The sequence below is a fragment of the Tachyglossus aculeatus genome, chromosome 3 (genome assembly GCF_015852505.1).
Source record: "Tachyglossus aculeatus isolate mTacAcu1 chromosome 3, mTacAcu1.pri, whole genome shotgun sequence".
NCBI lineage: Eukaryota > Metazoa > Chordata > Mammalia > Monotremata > Tachyglossidae > Tachyglossus > Tachyglossus aculeatus.
In genome coordinates this window covers 51,660,575-51,676,243 of record NC_052068.1, presented here as the reverse complement: position 1 = coordinate 51,676,243, position 15,669 = coordinate 51,660,575, and the positions used below count along the sequence as shown (strand labels likewise).

Sequence of the window (15,669 nt, the reverse complement as noted above, 5' to 3'; positions counted from 1 at the left end):
CGATTTATGGTTTTTGTTGTATAAGGCTTGTGCCTCCTGCACACAGATGGCTCATAATGAGCCCAAATCAGCCACCTACCATAGAAACTACTGATAAAATTTGTCTCCTATTACTGTTCATCAACCCAGGAACAATACAGGAATGTAATAAATATGCTTGGTAAATCTATATCTTTCCCAAATATTGCAAACCCTGGTTAAACAAATACTGCTCCTCTTGCACTGGAGAAATGAAAGATGAAAGCGAGCTCTAGATGAACACCCAATTTCACATTATAGCTAAAGCTTGGTCATCGACCCCTGAGATATTTCAAATGGAATTTTAGCCTCGGGAAGTTGCCCTGCTTGATTCTTCCTCTTCCTCCCTGCCTTCCATCACTCCTTGGAGTGCTAATCCATTCCCATGACTTCAATTTACCACCTCAATGCAGATGACTCCCAAATCTTTCCTTCTCTGCAATCTTCCATTTCTTTCTTCCTGCAGGACATGATAGTGATGCTGCCAGAACCTCTACCTCAATATGTCTAACACTTCCCTCTCAAATCCTCTCCTCCTAACTTTCCCACTACAGTTGACACCATCACTAAGCCCCCGCATCTCTCAAACCCATAACCATGGCATTATCCTCGACTTGGCATTCTTTCAGGCAATCATCAAATCCTGTCATTTCAGTCACAACACCTCCATAATATGCCCTTTCTTCTCCATCCAAACTGCTACCATGCTGGTCCAATGTCATATTCTTCCTTATCGATCGCACTGGCCTCCTCACTTAAACTCCCTGCCTCCATTCTCTACAGTCCATACTTCACTCTGCTGGCCGGATCATTTTTCTAAAACGTCATTCTGTACATGTCTCCTGCATCTCATAAGTCTCCAAAGATTGCCTCTTACTCTCAAGCAAAAACTCCTAACCATTAGCTTTAAAGTATTCAATTAGTTCCCTTCCTTCTACCTACCCACTCTCTTACTCCCATTCCACCCCAGCTCGCAATTTTCATTCCTCTCAAGCTAACTTACAAACTTTAACTCATTCTTGCCTCCTGTTGCTGACCGCCTGCTCACATCTTCCCTTTTCTACAGAACTTTTGTTAATGGAGTTTGTTAAGTGCTTAATGTGTGCCAGGCGCTGTTCTAAGTGCTGGGGTTAGAGATAAGCTAATCAGTTTGGACACAGTTCATGGTCCACATGGGACTCACAGTCTTAATCCTCACTTTACAGATGAGGTAACTGAGGCACAGAGAATGGAAGTGACTTCATTCATTCATTCAATCGTATTGAGTGCTTACTGTGTGCAGAGCACTGTACTAAGCACTTGACTTGCCCAAGGTCACCCAGTACATAAGTGGCTGGACTGGGATTTAGAACCCAAGTCCTCTAACTTCCAGGCCTAGGCCATACTGCTGCTCCCTTCTTCCTGGAGTTCCCTCCCACATTTAACAGACCACTGTTCTCCAAAGTTCTTCTGAAATCTCATCCCCTCCATGAGGCCTTCCCTGACTAATTTCATATCTCCCACTTTATATCCCCTAACTGCCATTTCAGCACTTTCGTGCCACATAAGAACTTAAGTCCTCAAAGACCCCTGTAGGACTTATGTATATTTTTAAATATTCTATCACTTCCTCCTACAGGTAATTTACTTTACCATCTACCTTAGAGAAGCAGTGTGGCTCAGTGGAAAGAGCCCGGGCTTTGGAGTCAAAGGTCATGGGTTCAAATCCCGGCTCTGCCGCTTGTCAGCTGTGTGACTTTGGGCAAGTCACTTAACTTCTCTGCCTCAGTTACCTCATCTGTAAAATGGGGATTAAGATTGTGAGCCCCACATGGGACAACCTAATCACCTTGTATCCTCCCCAGCGCTTAGAACAGTGCTTTGCACATAGTAAGTGCTTAACAAATACCAAAATTATTATTATTATTATTACCTTCCCCACTAAATTCTAAGCTCCTCTGAGGGAAGGGAACATCTTGTATTCTTCCAAGAGAGTACACCAAGTACAGTGCTGGGCACACAGCAAGTGCACAATGAATTGACCAACTGACCGAAAAGAGCTGAGGGGAAAATTTGGGAAAAGCAGGACAACATAAAATAAAAAGAAATAAAACTGCCCCCTTGAAACTCATCTTATCCCTCTTCCGGACTTCACACCTACAGCAGTGTTGCATATATGGTGGGAGAGCATTCTTGCCTGATAGCAAAATTCTCTCAGAACTTCCTCAGCAACAGGAACAAATAGAGCATTTGCACTTCACATACTCTAGGCTGTCCAGGAAGACCAAGGAAGGAGTCTTGAAGAGATAGAGGATTGTAATATTAGCTAATCACATGAGCCCCACAGTTTCAGGGCTTTGACAGCAGCTCAGCTGAGAATCTCATTCTGAAAGGATACTGAAAGGATTGATGCAATCAGTCATGCATCAATCAGTCAAGCAGTCACATGAGGCTAAACTTACAGCATTAGCATTTTCTTGTAGCCTTTTTAACTAAATAGAAATTCACAATGATAAGGTCAATCTCTTGGTAAAATGTGTATCCTCAAAGTAGATTAACAGAGAATTAGTGCATTAAGCACATCTCTGGATGGCAGCACTCAAATTCTGTGATGTGCATTCCACCAAGGACCGTGTTAAGCCACTGAGTCTAAAAATGGAAGAGCAAGCAAGCTTCCAGGACTTGGAAAGGCTGTCTTGGTCACGTGTGCCCTCACACTCGGATTGGAACCCTTAATTCACCTCTCCCTCAGCCCCACAGCACTTTTATACACACCCATAATTTATTTATTTGTATTACTGTCTGTTTCCTCCTCTAGACTGAAAGCTTATTGTGGACAGGGGACATACCTGCCAAGTAGCTTGCTGTGGGCAGGTAACGTGTCTGTTTATAGTTAGAGTGTATGCTCACAAGTGCTTAGTATAGTGCTTTGCACACGTAAGCGCTCAAAAAATTCCAACAATGAATTCCATTATAATGTATTCCTAAGCACTCAGTACAGTGCTCTACAAACAGTAAATGTTCAAGAAACATGATTGGCTAAAATACAATTGATTGGTTAGGCAAGTATGTTCTCGTGAGAGAAAGGAGCAAAATTTTTGTGCTGCCAAGTTCAGGGGTCAAATAATTTTTTGCGTTTAACCACTGTAATAAACTCCGCAGCAGTGGAGGTGACAAAGCCACAGACACCAGCTGCTCTTACCTGCCAGGGCTACCAAATGGGGAAGGCAGAATCGGTTTGCTAAAGCAATCAACTCAAGCATATCCAGGTCCAGTTTGGGTGACAGTTGTTTGGTGTAGAGGTAATCCAGAACAGCCTGCATTGACACTTTGTAAACGTTGGGGAGGACCACCTGAAAAGACATTTTCAAAACTGAGCAGAGACATGGAGGTGAGGAACATTCCAACCCAAGTTGCTCCTGCCTCCAGATGTCCTGCCCATACGGTCCTGCCCATATGGTACAATCCTGGCCAAACTCAAGGAGCTGAGGTTGCCCATCCGGTTGCAGAAAAGGAGATGAGTTAGCTTCGTTGGGTCTTGGTGGGGAGAACGCCCTTCCTCCACCTACTGCCTCTGTTGGGGAGAGAATCACTCTTGGGAAGGTGGTGGTTTCTGTGGGCACCGAAACTGCAATTCCATTTTCCGTCTAGAGCAGAATCATCAGGAGAAATGCCCTGCTGCCCCTACCCATGGCCATCATCGCTGTTCCTGGCCAGCCCCCAAGGTCCCTTGAAAATTTAATAATGATAATAATAACAACAACAACTGTGTATTTGTTAAGCACTTACTTTGTGCCAGCTGCTGTACTTAGCGCTGAGAGAGTTACGAGATGATCGGGTTGGACACAGCCCCTGTCCCATGTAGGGCTCACAGTCATTCCACAATTTTATAGATGAAGAAACTGGGGCACAGAGAAGTTGTTACTTGCCCTAGGTCACATAGCAGACAAGTGGCAGAGCCTGGATGAGAACCCAGGTCCTCTGACTCCTAAGTCCGTGCTCTTTCCACTGGGCCATGCTGCTTCTCCATCCTCCAACCTCCAAATATTCCAACCTCCCCTCTAGTGCCCTTCTCTAGGGAGCACTTAGCCTCCCGCTTACACTATGGAACTGCACAACATTCAAGTCTCCCCACCATGGGTGACAGAACCAGGCTCCCATCTCTGGCTATATTTCTTTTCTTGTAAAAAGGGCCCCAGAGTCCTAGACATCTTAAAATAATAACAACAAAAAACCAACCACTTTTTGTTTGTGGAAAATGAAACCGAATAGTGGCTTCCCATCCCAACTTTAACTTTAAATTATTAGGTGACTTTCGGACTCATCAATTTTCACCGTAACACCAAAGGAGGTTTATTTTGTAGTTGGCTGGATTAAAATTCATTACATCAACAAAATGGAAGATTAGGACACCATTTCAATGAAGAATCTGCATACATTATTAAGAACTGGATCAAAATTTCTAAGGGGATAATGGCATTAATTTTTAAGTCTCTCGGCCTCCAATTCATACAAAAGCACATAGAAGTTTCCATGGTGTGGGCAGACAAGTTGGTATCCTTGGGCATTGGTGAATTATAAACTATTTATTTAAAATTATGTCTGTCTTCCCTTCTAGACAGGATGGTCTTTATGGGCAGGGATCATGTTCGCCAACTCTGCTGTACTCTCCCAAGTGCCATCCCAAGCACTTAGTAAAGGGCTCTACACATACTAAGGGCACTGTTGTCCAGTGGAAAGAGCACAGGCCTGGGAGTCAGAAGACCTGGGTTCTAATCCTACCCCAGCCAATTGTCTGCTTGAGGCCTTAGGCAAATTACTTTGGTCAGTTCCCTCATCTGTAAAATGGGGATTCAATAACTACTGTCTCTCCCACACAGTAATAAAAATAATAATAATGTCATATGTTAACTGCTTACTATGGGCCAGGCACTGTACTAAGTGCTGGGGAAGATACAAGTAACTGGGATGCACACAGTTCTTGTCCCATGCTGGGCTCATATTCTTAATCCCCATTTTATGGATGAGGTGACTGAGGCAAAGAGAAGTGAAGTGACTTGCCCAAGGTCACAGCAGACAAGTGGCAGAGTCGGGATTAGAACCCAGGTCCTTCTGATTCCCTGACTCGTGCTCTATTCACTAGGCCGTGCTGCTTCCGCTGTGACTGAGTCCCATGTGAGACCTGATTATCTTACATGTACCAGAACAGTTAAGCAGCGTGGCTCAGTGGGAGTCAGAGGTCGTGGGTTCGAATCCCGACTCTGCCACTTGTCAGCTGTGTGACTTTAGGAAAGTCACTTCACTTCTCTGGGCCTCAGTTCCCTCATCTGTAAAGCGGGGATAGAGACTGTGAGCCCTCCCATGGGACAACCTGATCACCTTGTAACCTCCCCGGCACTTAGAACAGTGCTTTGCACATAGTAAGCACTTAATAAATGCCATCATCATCACTATTATTATTATTACAATGCTTGGCACACAGTAAACTCTTGACAAAAAACATAATTATAATAATTATTATTATTATCTAAAGCCAGTACCAGGGCAAAAGGCATCACAACTCCTGGTGAATTCTGTTGATTTACATTTACGAGAGTGCAACTTACTGACTTGACTTTCCAGTCTTAGCAAAGAAGTTGCCCTGAAATTCATGCAATGCTTTGGGAAAGCAGCTGACAACTGATCACTGGAACAACAGTTTTCCCTGCTATTTCAATCAGTGGTATTTATTGGGCACTTACTTTGTGTACAGCACTGTCCTAAGCAGTCAGAGAGTACAATACAACAGATCTGGTATACACGATCCCCGGCCACAAGTAACTTACGGTCTACAGGGGAACTGAAATGAAACCAACAAAATGCTCACAATGCTCAGTGTGGAAAACTGAACTGTAATCGGTTATGGCCGATCCTGAGAGCAGCAAACCGCATTCTCTTCAATTAAGGATTTGGGGAATTAGTTTGGCTAATGGGCATGTTATTGATTCAGGTCACTTCACGGGCATGGCAGCCATAAAACAAAGTAACATTGGGAAGAATTTTTTCCAACACATCACATCATCTTCAGACTAGGTTAATGCATTTTCTGTTATGAGTTTTTCCTGAAGGAAGTTAATAAGAGATGCTAAAATTGCATTAAAGAAAACATGGTCTAGATCAAAAGAAAAGATTTTCGGCAGCACGTGATGACAGATACCAGCACGTGGCTTTACCCTGGGCTCGCACCGCACCTGATGTGTGCTGACGTCTATAGTGACCCAAGGACCTGTGGTTTGATCGTTGTTTCACACAAATATATTATCTTTATTAAGTTACATTTTCAACCTCAATCACCATCAGCCTGCCATTCCCTTGAAAATAGTGTTAGGTACACTTGGCAGCTACTGCAAATGAGAAATAAATTGAAGTGGCTTCAAAACGTGCACACTCTTTCTCTGATTGATTTTTTTTTTAAGGTTACTGTTGGGATCCCAAACTTTATAATTAACTTTACAGCTTCAGAGCGACTCAACTTTTTTTCTTTTAGTGAGTCCGGCACAAGTATGAATTAAGAGTTTTACAATTATATTCTGCTTATTGGATGTTACATCAAGTCAGAACAATGAACTAAACCTAACACTGTCCTACATGGTGCTGAGGTTTGTTCTGCATTTTACATATTTCACTTTGGTAGGTTTAAAATATTAATTTCCAAGATCAGCTAAGTCTATTAAGTTTATAATTAGAGAGGGTCTCGGAGAGAATGAGAAGGTATTCTGATTTCGTCGTATTGCTTACTACAATCTGGGTATGTATTTTTAATGAACCACTTGCTGAGTGCCTCTGGGGAGGAAATTATGCTTACTGCTTCATTAAAAGTAATGAGAAAAATATAAGTAAAATACAGTATCTTCTGGAATATTAAATATAAGAACCAGAGTTAAAATAACCACAATGTGCAAGTTTTCTCTTTGATGTGCAAATAACTTGTATTCAAGTGCGGGAAAGAATAGGCCTATAATTGTCCTGCCGAAACCTAACCCAAGCCAGGAAATTCAGAGTTATAATGGGATCTTGGAAGACTGACAGATTCAAAGTGGGATCATGTCCTCATCCCCAAAATAGCCGCTTTACCTTTAACACACTTGCCTGCTATGGAGGTGATTTCTTGGGAGTTGACAAAGAGAGCTGTTCTAGAATTAACTTTCAATGACTGGGATCTCGCATCTTCCCAAATTGCTACGGACAAAGTTAACAGGACTTCCACAGAAGAATGATACAGGGTTCACCTATGGGTAACTGAAGCTCTGTTTTTGGTCCAGGGAAAACATTATTACCATGGGAATCAGGAGATCTGAGTCCTGGACATAGTCCTAGCTAACTTGGGCGAAGACAGTCCCCACACTGCGCACTTCTGGACTGTAAACTCGTTGTGGCAGGGAACAGATCAGAGAACCAACGTGGCCTAGTGGATAGAGCACAAGCCTGAAAGTCAGAGGACCTGGTTTTAATCTTGGCTCTGCCACTTGTCTGCTGTGTGATCCTGGGAAAGTCATTTAACTTCTTAACTCAGTTACCTCATCTGTAAAATGGGGATTAAGACTGTGAGCCCCAAATTGGACATGGACTCTGTCCAATCTGATTAGCTTTTACCTACCTCAGCACTTAGTACAGTGTCTGATACATAATAAGCACTTAACAAATGCGATTAAAAAAATAACTGCTGTACTGTATACTTTCCCAAGTGCTTAGTACACTGCTCTGCACACAGTAAGTGCTCAATAAATACCACTGATTGATTGCTGCACCCCTGCCTTACTTGTTGCAATCTATGCTCCAGTAAGAACATGACTGGCAGAGACAAGAGTGCAGGTGGCTCTGTGCAAGCCATTTTACAATAATCAGTTCCTCAAAGCAGGTTTTCAGTCCTGACTTCTGGAGACTAAGGAGCAATTCTATCCCCCGTGACCAGAGGCTCTATCATACCAGTACTGGGGAACCTCAAGCCTTTCCTATTTAATGAGTTTACCCAGAGGACCTTCATGCAAATAATTACATTTTCCTTGATTCATCATTAAGAATTATGGCATTTGTTAAGTGCTTACTGTGTGTCAAGCGCTGTACTAGGTGCTGGGCTAATTTACAAGATAATCAGTTCCCACAAGGGACAATATGTAAACTGAATCCCCATTCTGCAGATGAGAAAACTGCGACACAGAAAAGTGACTTACCCACGGTTACCCAACAAGTGACGGAGCTAGAATTAGAATCCAGGTCCTCTGATTCTCAGTCCCATGCTCTTTACACTACACCACATAACTTCTCCTATAGTTCTTTACTAAGGCTTTTCCTCCAGGAACTAAATGACCACAGATCACCTGTTTGGCCACTTAGTAAATAAGCACTAGGATCTGCATTGCCAAGATCCGCCCTTTCCACTCCATCCGAACCGCTACCCTGCTCGTTCAAGCTCTCATCCTATCCCGTCTGGACTACTGCATCAGCCTTCTCTCTGATCTCCCATCCTCATGTCTCTCCCCACTTCAATCCATACTTCATGCTGCTGCCCGGATTGTCTTTGTCCAGAAATTCTCTGGGCATGTTACTCCCCTCCTCAAAAATCTCCAGTGGCTACCAATCAATCTGCGCATCAGGCAGAAACTCCTCACCCTCGGCTTCAAGGCTCCCCATCACCTTACCCCCTCCTACCTCACCTCCCTTCTCTCCTTCTACAGCCCAGCCCGCACCCTCCGCTCCTCTGCCGCTAATCTCCTCACCGTGCCTCATTCTTGCCTGTCCCGCCGTCAACCCCCGGCCCACGTCATCCCCCTGGCCTGGAATGCCCTCCCTCCCAACATCCGCCAAGCTAGCTCTCTTAATCCCTTCAAGGCCCTACTGATAGCTCACCTCCTCCAGGAGGCCTTCCCAGACCCCCTCCTTCCTCTCCCCCTCGTCCCCCCGTCTTACCTCCTTCCCTTCTCCACGGCACCTGTATATATGTTTGTACATATTTATTACTCTATTTATTTATTTATTTATTTTACTTGTACATATCTATTCAATTTATTTTATTTTGTTAATATGTTTGGTTTTGTTCTCTGTCTCCCCCTTCTAGACTGTGAGCCCACTGTTGGGTAGGGACTGTCTCTATATGTTGCCACCTTGTACTTCCCAAGCGCTTAGTACAGTGCTCTGCACACAGTAAGTGCTCAATAAATACGATTGATTGATTGATTGATCTGCAGTTCTAGTGATTTCCAACTTCCCTGCTTGGTGGAGGCAGAGTTCTGTAAACACATACCAAAAAATTACATTCACTACCCACGCGACACTTTGGATTTTGGCACTTCTGCTATGAATTTTAATTTTCTTCGAGGGAATGTGAGGGATTAACATTTGTTAAGTCAGCTTTCAGTGTCTTCATTTCTACAGTCAACCTTGATCATCTTCTCTTTGTTTAGTTACTAGGTCTTACCTTTGAATAAAAGGCAATTAAGTCCAGGAAGGAGTGTTAGGCCCAAACTCTAGTGGGTTGGCCATATTAAGGGAAGATTTAAACTTTTTATTCTCAACTCTCTTTTCGGGTACACCAATCATAGGTCCAACAACTCCACCAAAACAAATCCTGCACACAGCCAAATATGCAATATCATTGAATGGTATTTATTGAGCACTTACTCTGTGAGCTCTGTACTAAACTCTTAGGAGAGTAATACAATGGAGTTGACAGACACAATCCAGCCCCCGGAGAGCTTACAGTCTAGTAGGGGAGGCATTCGATAAAATCAATTACAGATAGGGGACAGGGCAAAGTATAAGAAGGTGTGTATATCTATATATATGTATATATATATATATACACACACACATATATATATATGTGTATATATATATATATACATATATATGTGCTGTGGGGCTGGGGGAGGGCTATCAAAGTGCTTAAAGATCCTTAAAGGTGGCAGTGGTACTCCAGGGCTTCTGCTGCTGGAGCAGTGGGTTAATAATAATAAAAATAATAATAATAATAATGGTATTTGTTAAGTGCTTACTATGTGCCAAGCACTGTTCAGAGTGCTGGGATAGATACAAGGTGATGAGGTTGTCCTATGTTGGGCTCACAGTCTTTATCCCCATTTTACAGATGAGGTAACTGAGGCACAGACAAGATAAGTGACTTGCACTGGGATCAGGTCACTGCTTCCCCTCATGGACTGTGTCCAATCTGATTAGCTTGTATCTGCCTTCCTTGCCTGCCTCTGTGCCTCGCTCCATCTCCACCCCTTCTCCTGTTCTTCACAGAGTTAATGTGGCTCTGAAAAGCTACCATAAAAGACAACAATCACTGCTTTTTTTTTAAATCAATGGAAATCAGTGAGAACGAGAAACCAAAATCAGCGAGAAGCCACATGGCCTAGTGGAACAAGCACGGGCCTAGGGATCGGAGGATTAAGCTTCTACTCCCAGCTCCGCTACTTGTCTGCTGTGTGATCTTGGGAAGTCACTTAACTCCTCTGGCCCTCAGTTCCCTCATCTGCAAAACGGGGATTTAATATCCGTTCTTCTTCCAACTTAGACTATGAACCTCCGAGTATCTCATCACCCCAGCGCTTAGTATAGGGCTTGGCACATAGTAGTCATTAAATACCACAATTATTATCATTGCTGTTATTAATATTATTATTCATGGGAAGCCGGTCAATACCTGGAGATAGGCGGCCCATGACAACTGCTTAGATTGCAATCAGCTCCACTGCTGTGAAACCCCACTCGTAACCAATCTCAACTGCCTGATGAATTTCCAACAGTGTTTCAAAAAGTCAAGGATGTATTAAAATGTTCAGTTACCTCACTGTTAGAGCTCTCGACAAATGATCCTCCAAACATAGCAGACATCCATTCGCAGCTACAGATCAGTAGTGGTTTGTGGGCATTTATGACCCCATCATCCAATTCAAATGTCACATCTGCCATAGGATTAAAGAAACAGAATTGTGTCAGGCTGACCAGAGACAGAGACATCTCGACGCATCAACATTTCCCAGTTTGCTACACCTCCGCCCCACAGGTCCATATGCTTCCTTGACCTCCAATCCCCACCCATCCCATCCTGCCCTGCTGCTGAAGCTCAAAGGCAGAGGAAACAAGGCTTAAGTGCAGCAATACGGTCAGTGTTCCACCACAAACAAAAATTCCCATCTACCCCACCTAAGCTAAAAAATCCTGGAAAGGGGCAAAGGAATTGATTTCATCTTTTGTGGAACATCGCCTGAATGACTGTCAGACAGATCTGTCCAATATTCCTAGGCTTTGTTATCTTCCAGTTTATGCAACGGCTGTAAATTAAGTTGGGAAGTTTGGGCTGGGGTGTATGTATGGTCGCGGGTAAACTGTAGACTTTAAATAGTTACAGTGAGAACATATTTTCTGTGGGGGGGTGGGTAGGGAGGAAATCAAACACTTACCTCTGAGAGTACCAATGATTTCATTTAATATCAAAGATCACTGAACACAAGGCACTTGCTACCCATCGTAAGCTCTCTCCTGGGTACTGACTTACTCACCAGAAAAGGTCCCCTTGCAAAGGCACTCTTTTATTCGGTTGGCTTTCCGGACGTGAAATGCTTTAGTAATCTCCTGATTCATGAAGGCTTCTTTGTTCATAATGTTCTCCACCATCATCCTTAAATCAAATACCTCCAAGATCTCTGCAATTTGAGCCAACCGCATCATATCTTTTTCATTTTCATCCAGTTGTCCCGTGTAGAGAAACCGGAGGACGGTTTTAAAAGGACCCCATTGAACAGACGAGTCCATCCTCACAACCGTCACCGGACCCACTCTATTGGAAATGGGGTTAACTCGAATCTCCTTGTGCATGCTCAGAAACCCTTTACTCCAGCTCGACAAAGCTCTTGTGGCTTTCCCCTCAGGCTCTGGCAATGTACCATCACTCCTGGAGGGCCGAAGACAGTCAGTGGACTCACTACTTTCGTCATCCGGGTCGAGACTCAAAGTCCTCATCAGAAAATCCCCAGCAGGCTTTTCTTTCTTGTACGGAACTTCCACCGGACTTTGAGATTCTTCGCATTCCATGAGAAAAAGATCATAAAATTTTGAAGAGGAGGTAGCTAAGTAAATCTTATGTGCAAATATGTGCTCCTCATCCTGAAGGACAAACATGATGTCAGCACACAAAGGATTGTCCAACAGATAGGCGGCTTCGTTCATATTGGTGGTGGGGCACTCTGGGATTTTAATGACAGGTGGGGGTGCCTTGGGAGGGAGGAACGGAGCTTGAAGTAAAGGTTTCTGGACTTTCTTCAAATGGGATTTCCAGAACTGCAGGTGTCGCCGGGAAATCAGGGCTGCTCGAATCGCATTGTCGAACACATCCTTAATTCCAAACTGGTCAAATACACTGGTTTCGTAGTATGGGATCCCAAGTTCCTTGGCCACCTCCCGGCCCCGTTCTGGTGGTAAAATATCTCCTCTTTTTATAGGTCTGAAAACAGGCACAGAATAGTCGATAAAGGTCATAACTAGCCGCATTCTAAAAACGAATAGCAACCAGAGCACATCCAAGCACCCTGTTCTTTTTCCATTTACAATTCTAATCCAAGTTCACAAACATTAAAGTAACAGATGTCTTATTTCAGAGAGCTAATAGGGCTTTTGAAAATTTGCCAAGGCCATCCTGAGCATTTCAAAAAATAACAAATTGTGGCATCTCAAAATGTTTTCAAAAGTGTAGAGGATCCTGCATATAAATGGGACAATTCAAAAGAAAGAGAAATTAATTGCACCAAATAGGCAAGAGAATCCTTTGTTTCCCAGCACACATTTGCTTGACTCTGAGCAGAGCTGAAGGCTTTCATTCCCTGAAACATTAAAAAATAAACCCAAAACCAACATAATAATAATAATAATAATAATAATAATAATGATAATAATTAAAATCCACCAATGTGCTTCACCTTCTGCAGAATCAAAAGTGGTTGTAGTTGGGATGAGCTATAGAGCCCACATAAGGAAGAGAGAAATGGTGATTCTGAACATCATTGAGGCCAGTTCTCCCAAGTTTCTTCCTTGCAATAAGCTAAGCACTTTGAGAAGAAGCATTTTTCAGATCACTTGTGGACTATTTAGTCAAAGACACTGTGTATACCCTGTATGTCCATTATAATACTGCACTTAAGTGGGTCCCTAGAGATTGGAAAGAGTTCAGGCCTCGCTCCACTAAGCCCTCTTTTCTCCAACTTCCTCTCCCTTCTGCATTACCTATGCATCTGGATAGGTGCCCTCTGGGCATATGGCATTCACCTCCCTGTTAGCCCCACTTATGTACATTCACTTATGTACATATCCATATCCAGGGGAAGCAGTATGGCACACTGGATAGAGCACAGGCCTGGGAGTCAGAAGGTCATGGGTTCTAATCTGCCACTTGTCTGCTGAGTGACCTTGGGCAAGTCACTTCACTTCTCCGTGCCTCAGTGACCTCATCTGTAAAATGGGGTTTAAGACTGTGAGCCCCATGTGAGATACGGACTGTAACCAACGTGATTAGGTTGTATCTACCCCAGCACTTAGAACAGTGCTTGACACATAGTAAGCAGCTGCTTCAGGGGAAGCAGCGTGGCTCAGTGGAAAGAGTGTGGGCTTGGGAGTCAGAGGTCATGGGTTTGAATCCTGGATCCACCACTTAGCTGCGTGACCTTGGGCAAGCCACTTCCCTTCCCTGTGCCTGTTACCTCCTCTGTAAAATGGGGACTAAGACTGTGAGCCCCAAGTGGGGCAACCTGATCACCTTGTATCCCCCCAGAGCTTAGAACAGTGTTTTGGGGGAAGCAGCGTGGCTCAGTAGAAAGAGCACGGGTTTTGGAGTCAGAGTTCATGGGTTCGAATCCCGGCTCCGCCAATTGCCAGCTGTGTGACTTTGGGCAAGTCACTTCACTTCTCTGTGCCTCAGTTACCTCATCTGTAAAATGGGGATTAAGATTGTGAGCCCCCCGTGGGACAACCTGATCACCTTGTAACCTCCCCAGCACTTAGAACAGTGCTTTGCACATAGTAAGTGCTTAATAAATGCCATCATCATTATTATTATTATTAAGCACTTAACAAATACCATTATTATTATCACTCTCCCACATGCTTAGTACAGTGTTCAAGGAAGACCACTGACTGATACTGATTGATACTTGTTCCAAAACTGACTGTTGGCCTTGGGAGACCTAGGATTAATAGTTGTCTGGATTGGTATTAGGGTAGGAGAAGATAAATGATTGATAGGCATTAGATAAAAAGGGTTACAGAGAGAGGGTAACTGAAGGGCAGAGGCCAGACTGGTAGTGCCTGATAGCAAAATATGGGTAGGATTTACATCCAAAGAATGGGAAAAGATCTAACTAGAAAGTTGTTCTTGAGTGTGTCTTCAGTGCACTGCATGGAGCTCTCCATTACCTAGGAGAAACTTGAGTTTTCCCTCAAAACACCTAAAGTGGATGGCAAAGGACGTACAGAATTTGTTGAGTCCATTTATATTCCATTTACCTTGCTAAAGGGCGCCTGGCTCTATTAACAGCTTCGAGATCAGCGTAACGGAGATCTAGCTGGCAGCCAACTAGAATGACAGGTGTTCGTGGGCAGAAGTGCTTGATTTCTTGATACCACATGGATTTCACATGTTTTAGAGAATTGGGATTAGCAATTGAGAAACAGAGGACCACTACATCAGACCTAGAAGGAAATCACAAAAGTAACCCAAATTATTTTTCTTTCCCAAAGTAGAGGACTTGCAGTAATATTATCATATTGTCAAAACTAACCAATGTGAGGCCACTTATCCCAATAGTGAGACATTTTAAAAGAAATGGGCTCATATGTGGATGGTAGAGTAGAACTTATAACCATGGAAACATCAGCCTCTTCACAATCCACCACCCCATCATCATTCAGGAATTTCACTCCTACACTGCAGTACCGGGTAGTGTACTGAAAGGCCCTTGGTAATTAAGTTATCCAACAACATATGGAGGTTACCTATACTTCTGAATCAGCCATAACATCACTGTATATAAACTATTTAAATTCATGATAAACAACAATACCGCAAAGACCTCAAACAGTTTAAAAGTAAATGTGATGGTTTTAAAAAATCCCTAGGATGAAAAATACCTTTCAACATTTATGTCAAAGTAATCACCTACTGTGTTTCCTGGTCCTGGAAGATAAAACACATAGGACTATTTTCACCTGACATTGAAATGGCAGAGAGACTGTGAAGAGCTATTTGATTTTTCTGCATTTGCACGAAAGAAAATCGTATTTAGAGCAACTGATTAGGCTGGCAAGGAGAAAGACCTCTAGGAGCTGGCTCTCTCAAATCCAGCATCACAAAAAGACTTTCATGCCTTAATGGGAAAAATCACAGTTCATATTATTTTGCTATATGATTCCTTTCACTTCCACAGATATTCCTCCTCTACTTAATGACACACTGTTCTTTGTGTTAAGGGCCTGGAATTTATGGAAAATTCTTACAGTTTATGGTTCCTCAAATGATAGCTATGAAAATTATCATTTGAACAGTATTTGCAAATCCCCCTTAGGAAAAGGAAGATGCTGAATAGTGACTTTAAGAAGAATCGAGACAGGAAAAAATGAGGACAGTGCTTTTTCCCCCAAAAG

At 43.1% G+C, this 15,669-nt stretch overlaps 1 protein-coding gene across 4 annotated transcripts in view; it reads right to left on the bottom strand.

Annotated features, from left to right (window-relative positions):
* Nucleotides 1-15,669, bottom strand: part of RHOBTB1 (Rho related BTB domain containing 1) — a 94,944-nt gene that overhangs the window by 6,869 nt on the left and 72,406 nt on the right. For all 4 annotated transcript variants that reach the window (XM_038744027.1, XM_038744028.1, XM_038744030.1 and 1 more), the window contains 4 exons: nucleotides 14,533-14,718; nucleotides 11,541-12,481; nucleotides 10,825-10,943; nucleotides 3,200-3,350 (listed from right to left, as the gene is read on the bottom strand). In XM_038744027.1, the coding sequence (XP_038599955.1) occupies nucleotides 3,200-3,350; nucleotides 10,825-10,943; nucleotides 11,541-12,481; nucleotides 14,533-14,718 (1,397 nt within the window). The remainder of the gene's footprint in view (nucleotides 1-3,199; nucleotides 3,351-10,824; nucleotides 10,944-11,540; nucleotides 12,482-14,532; nucleotides 14,719-15,669) is intronic.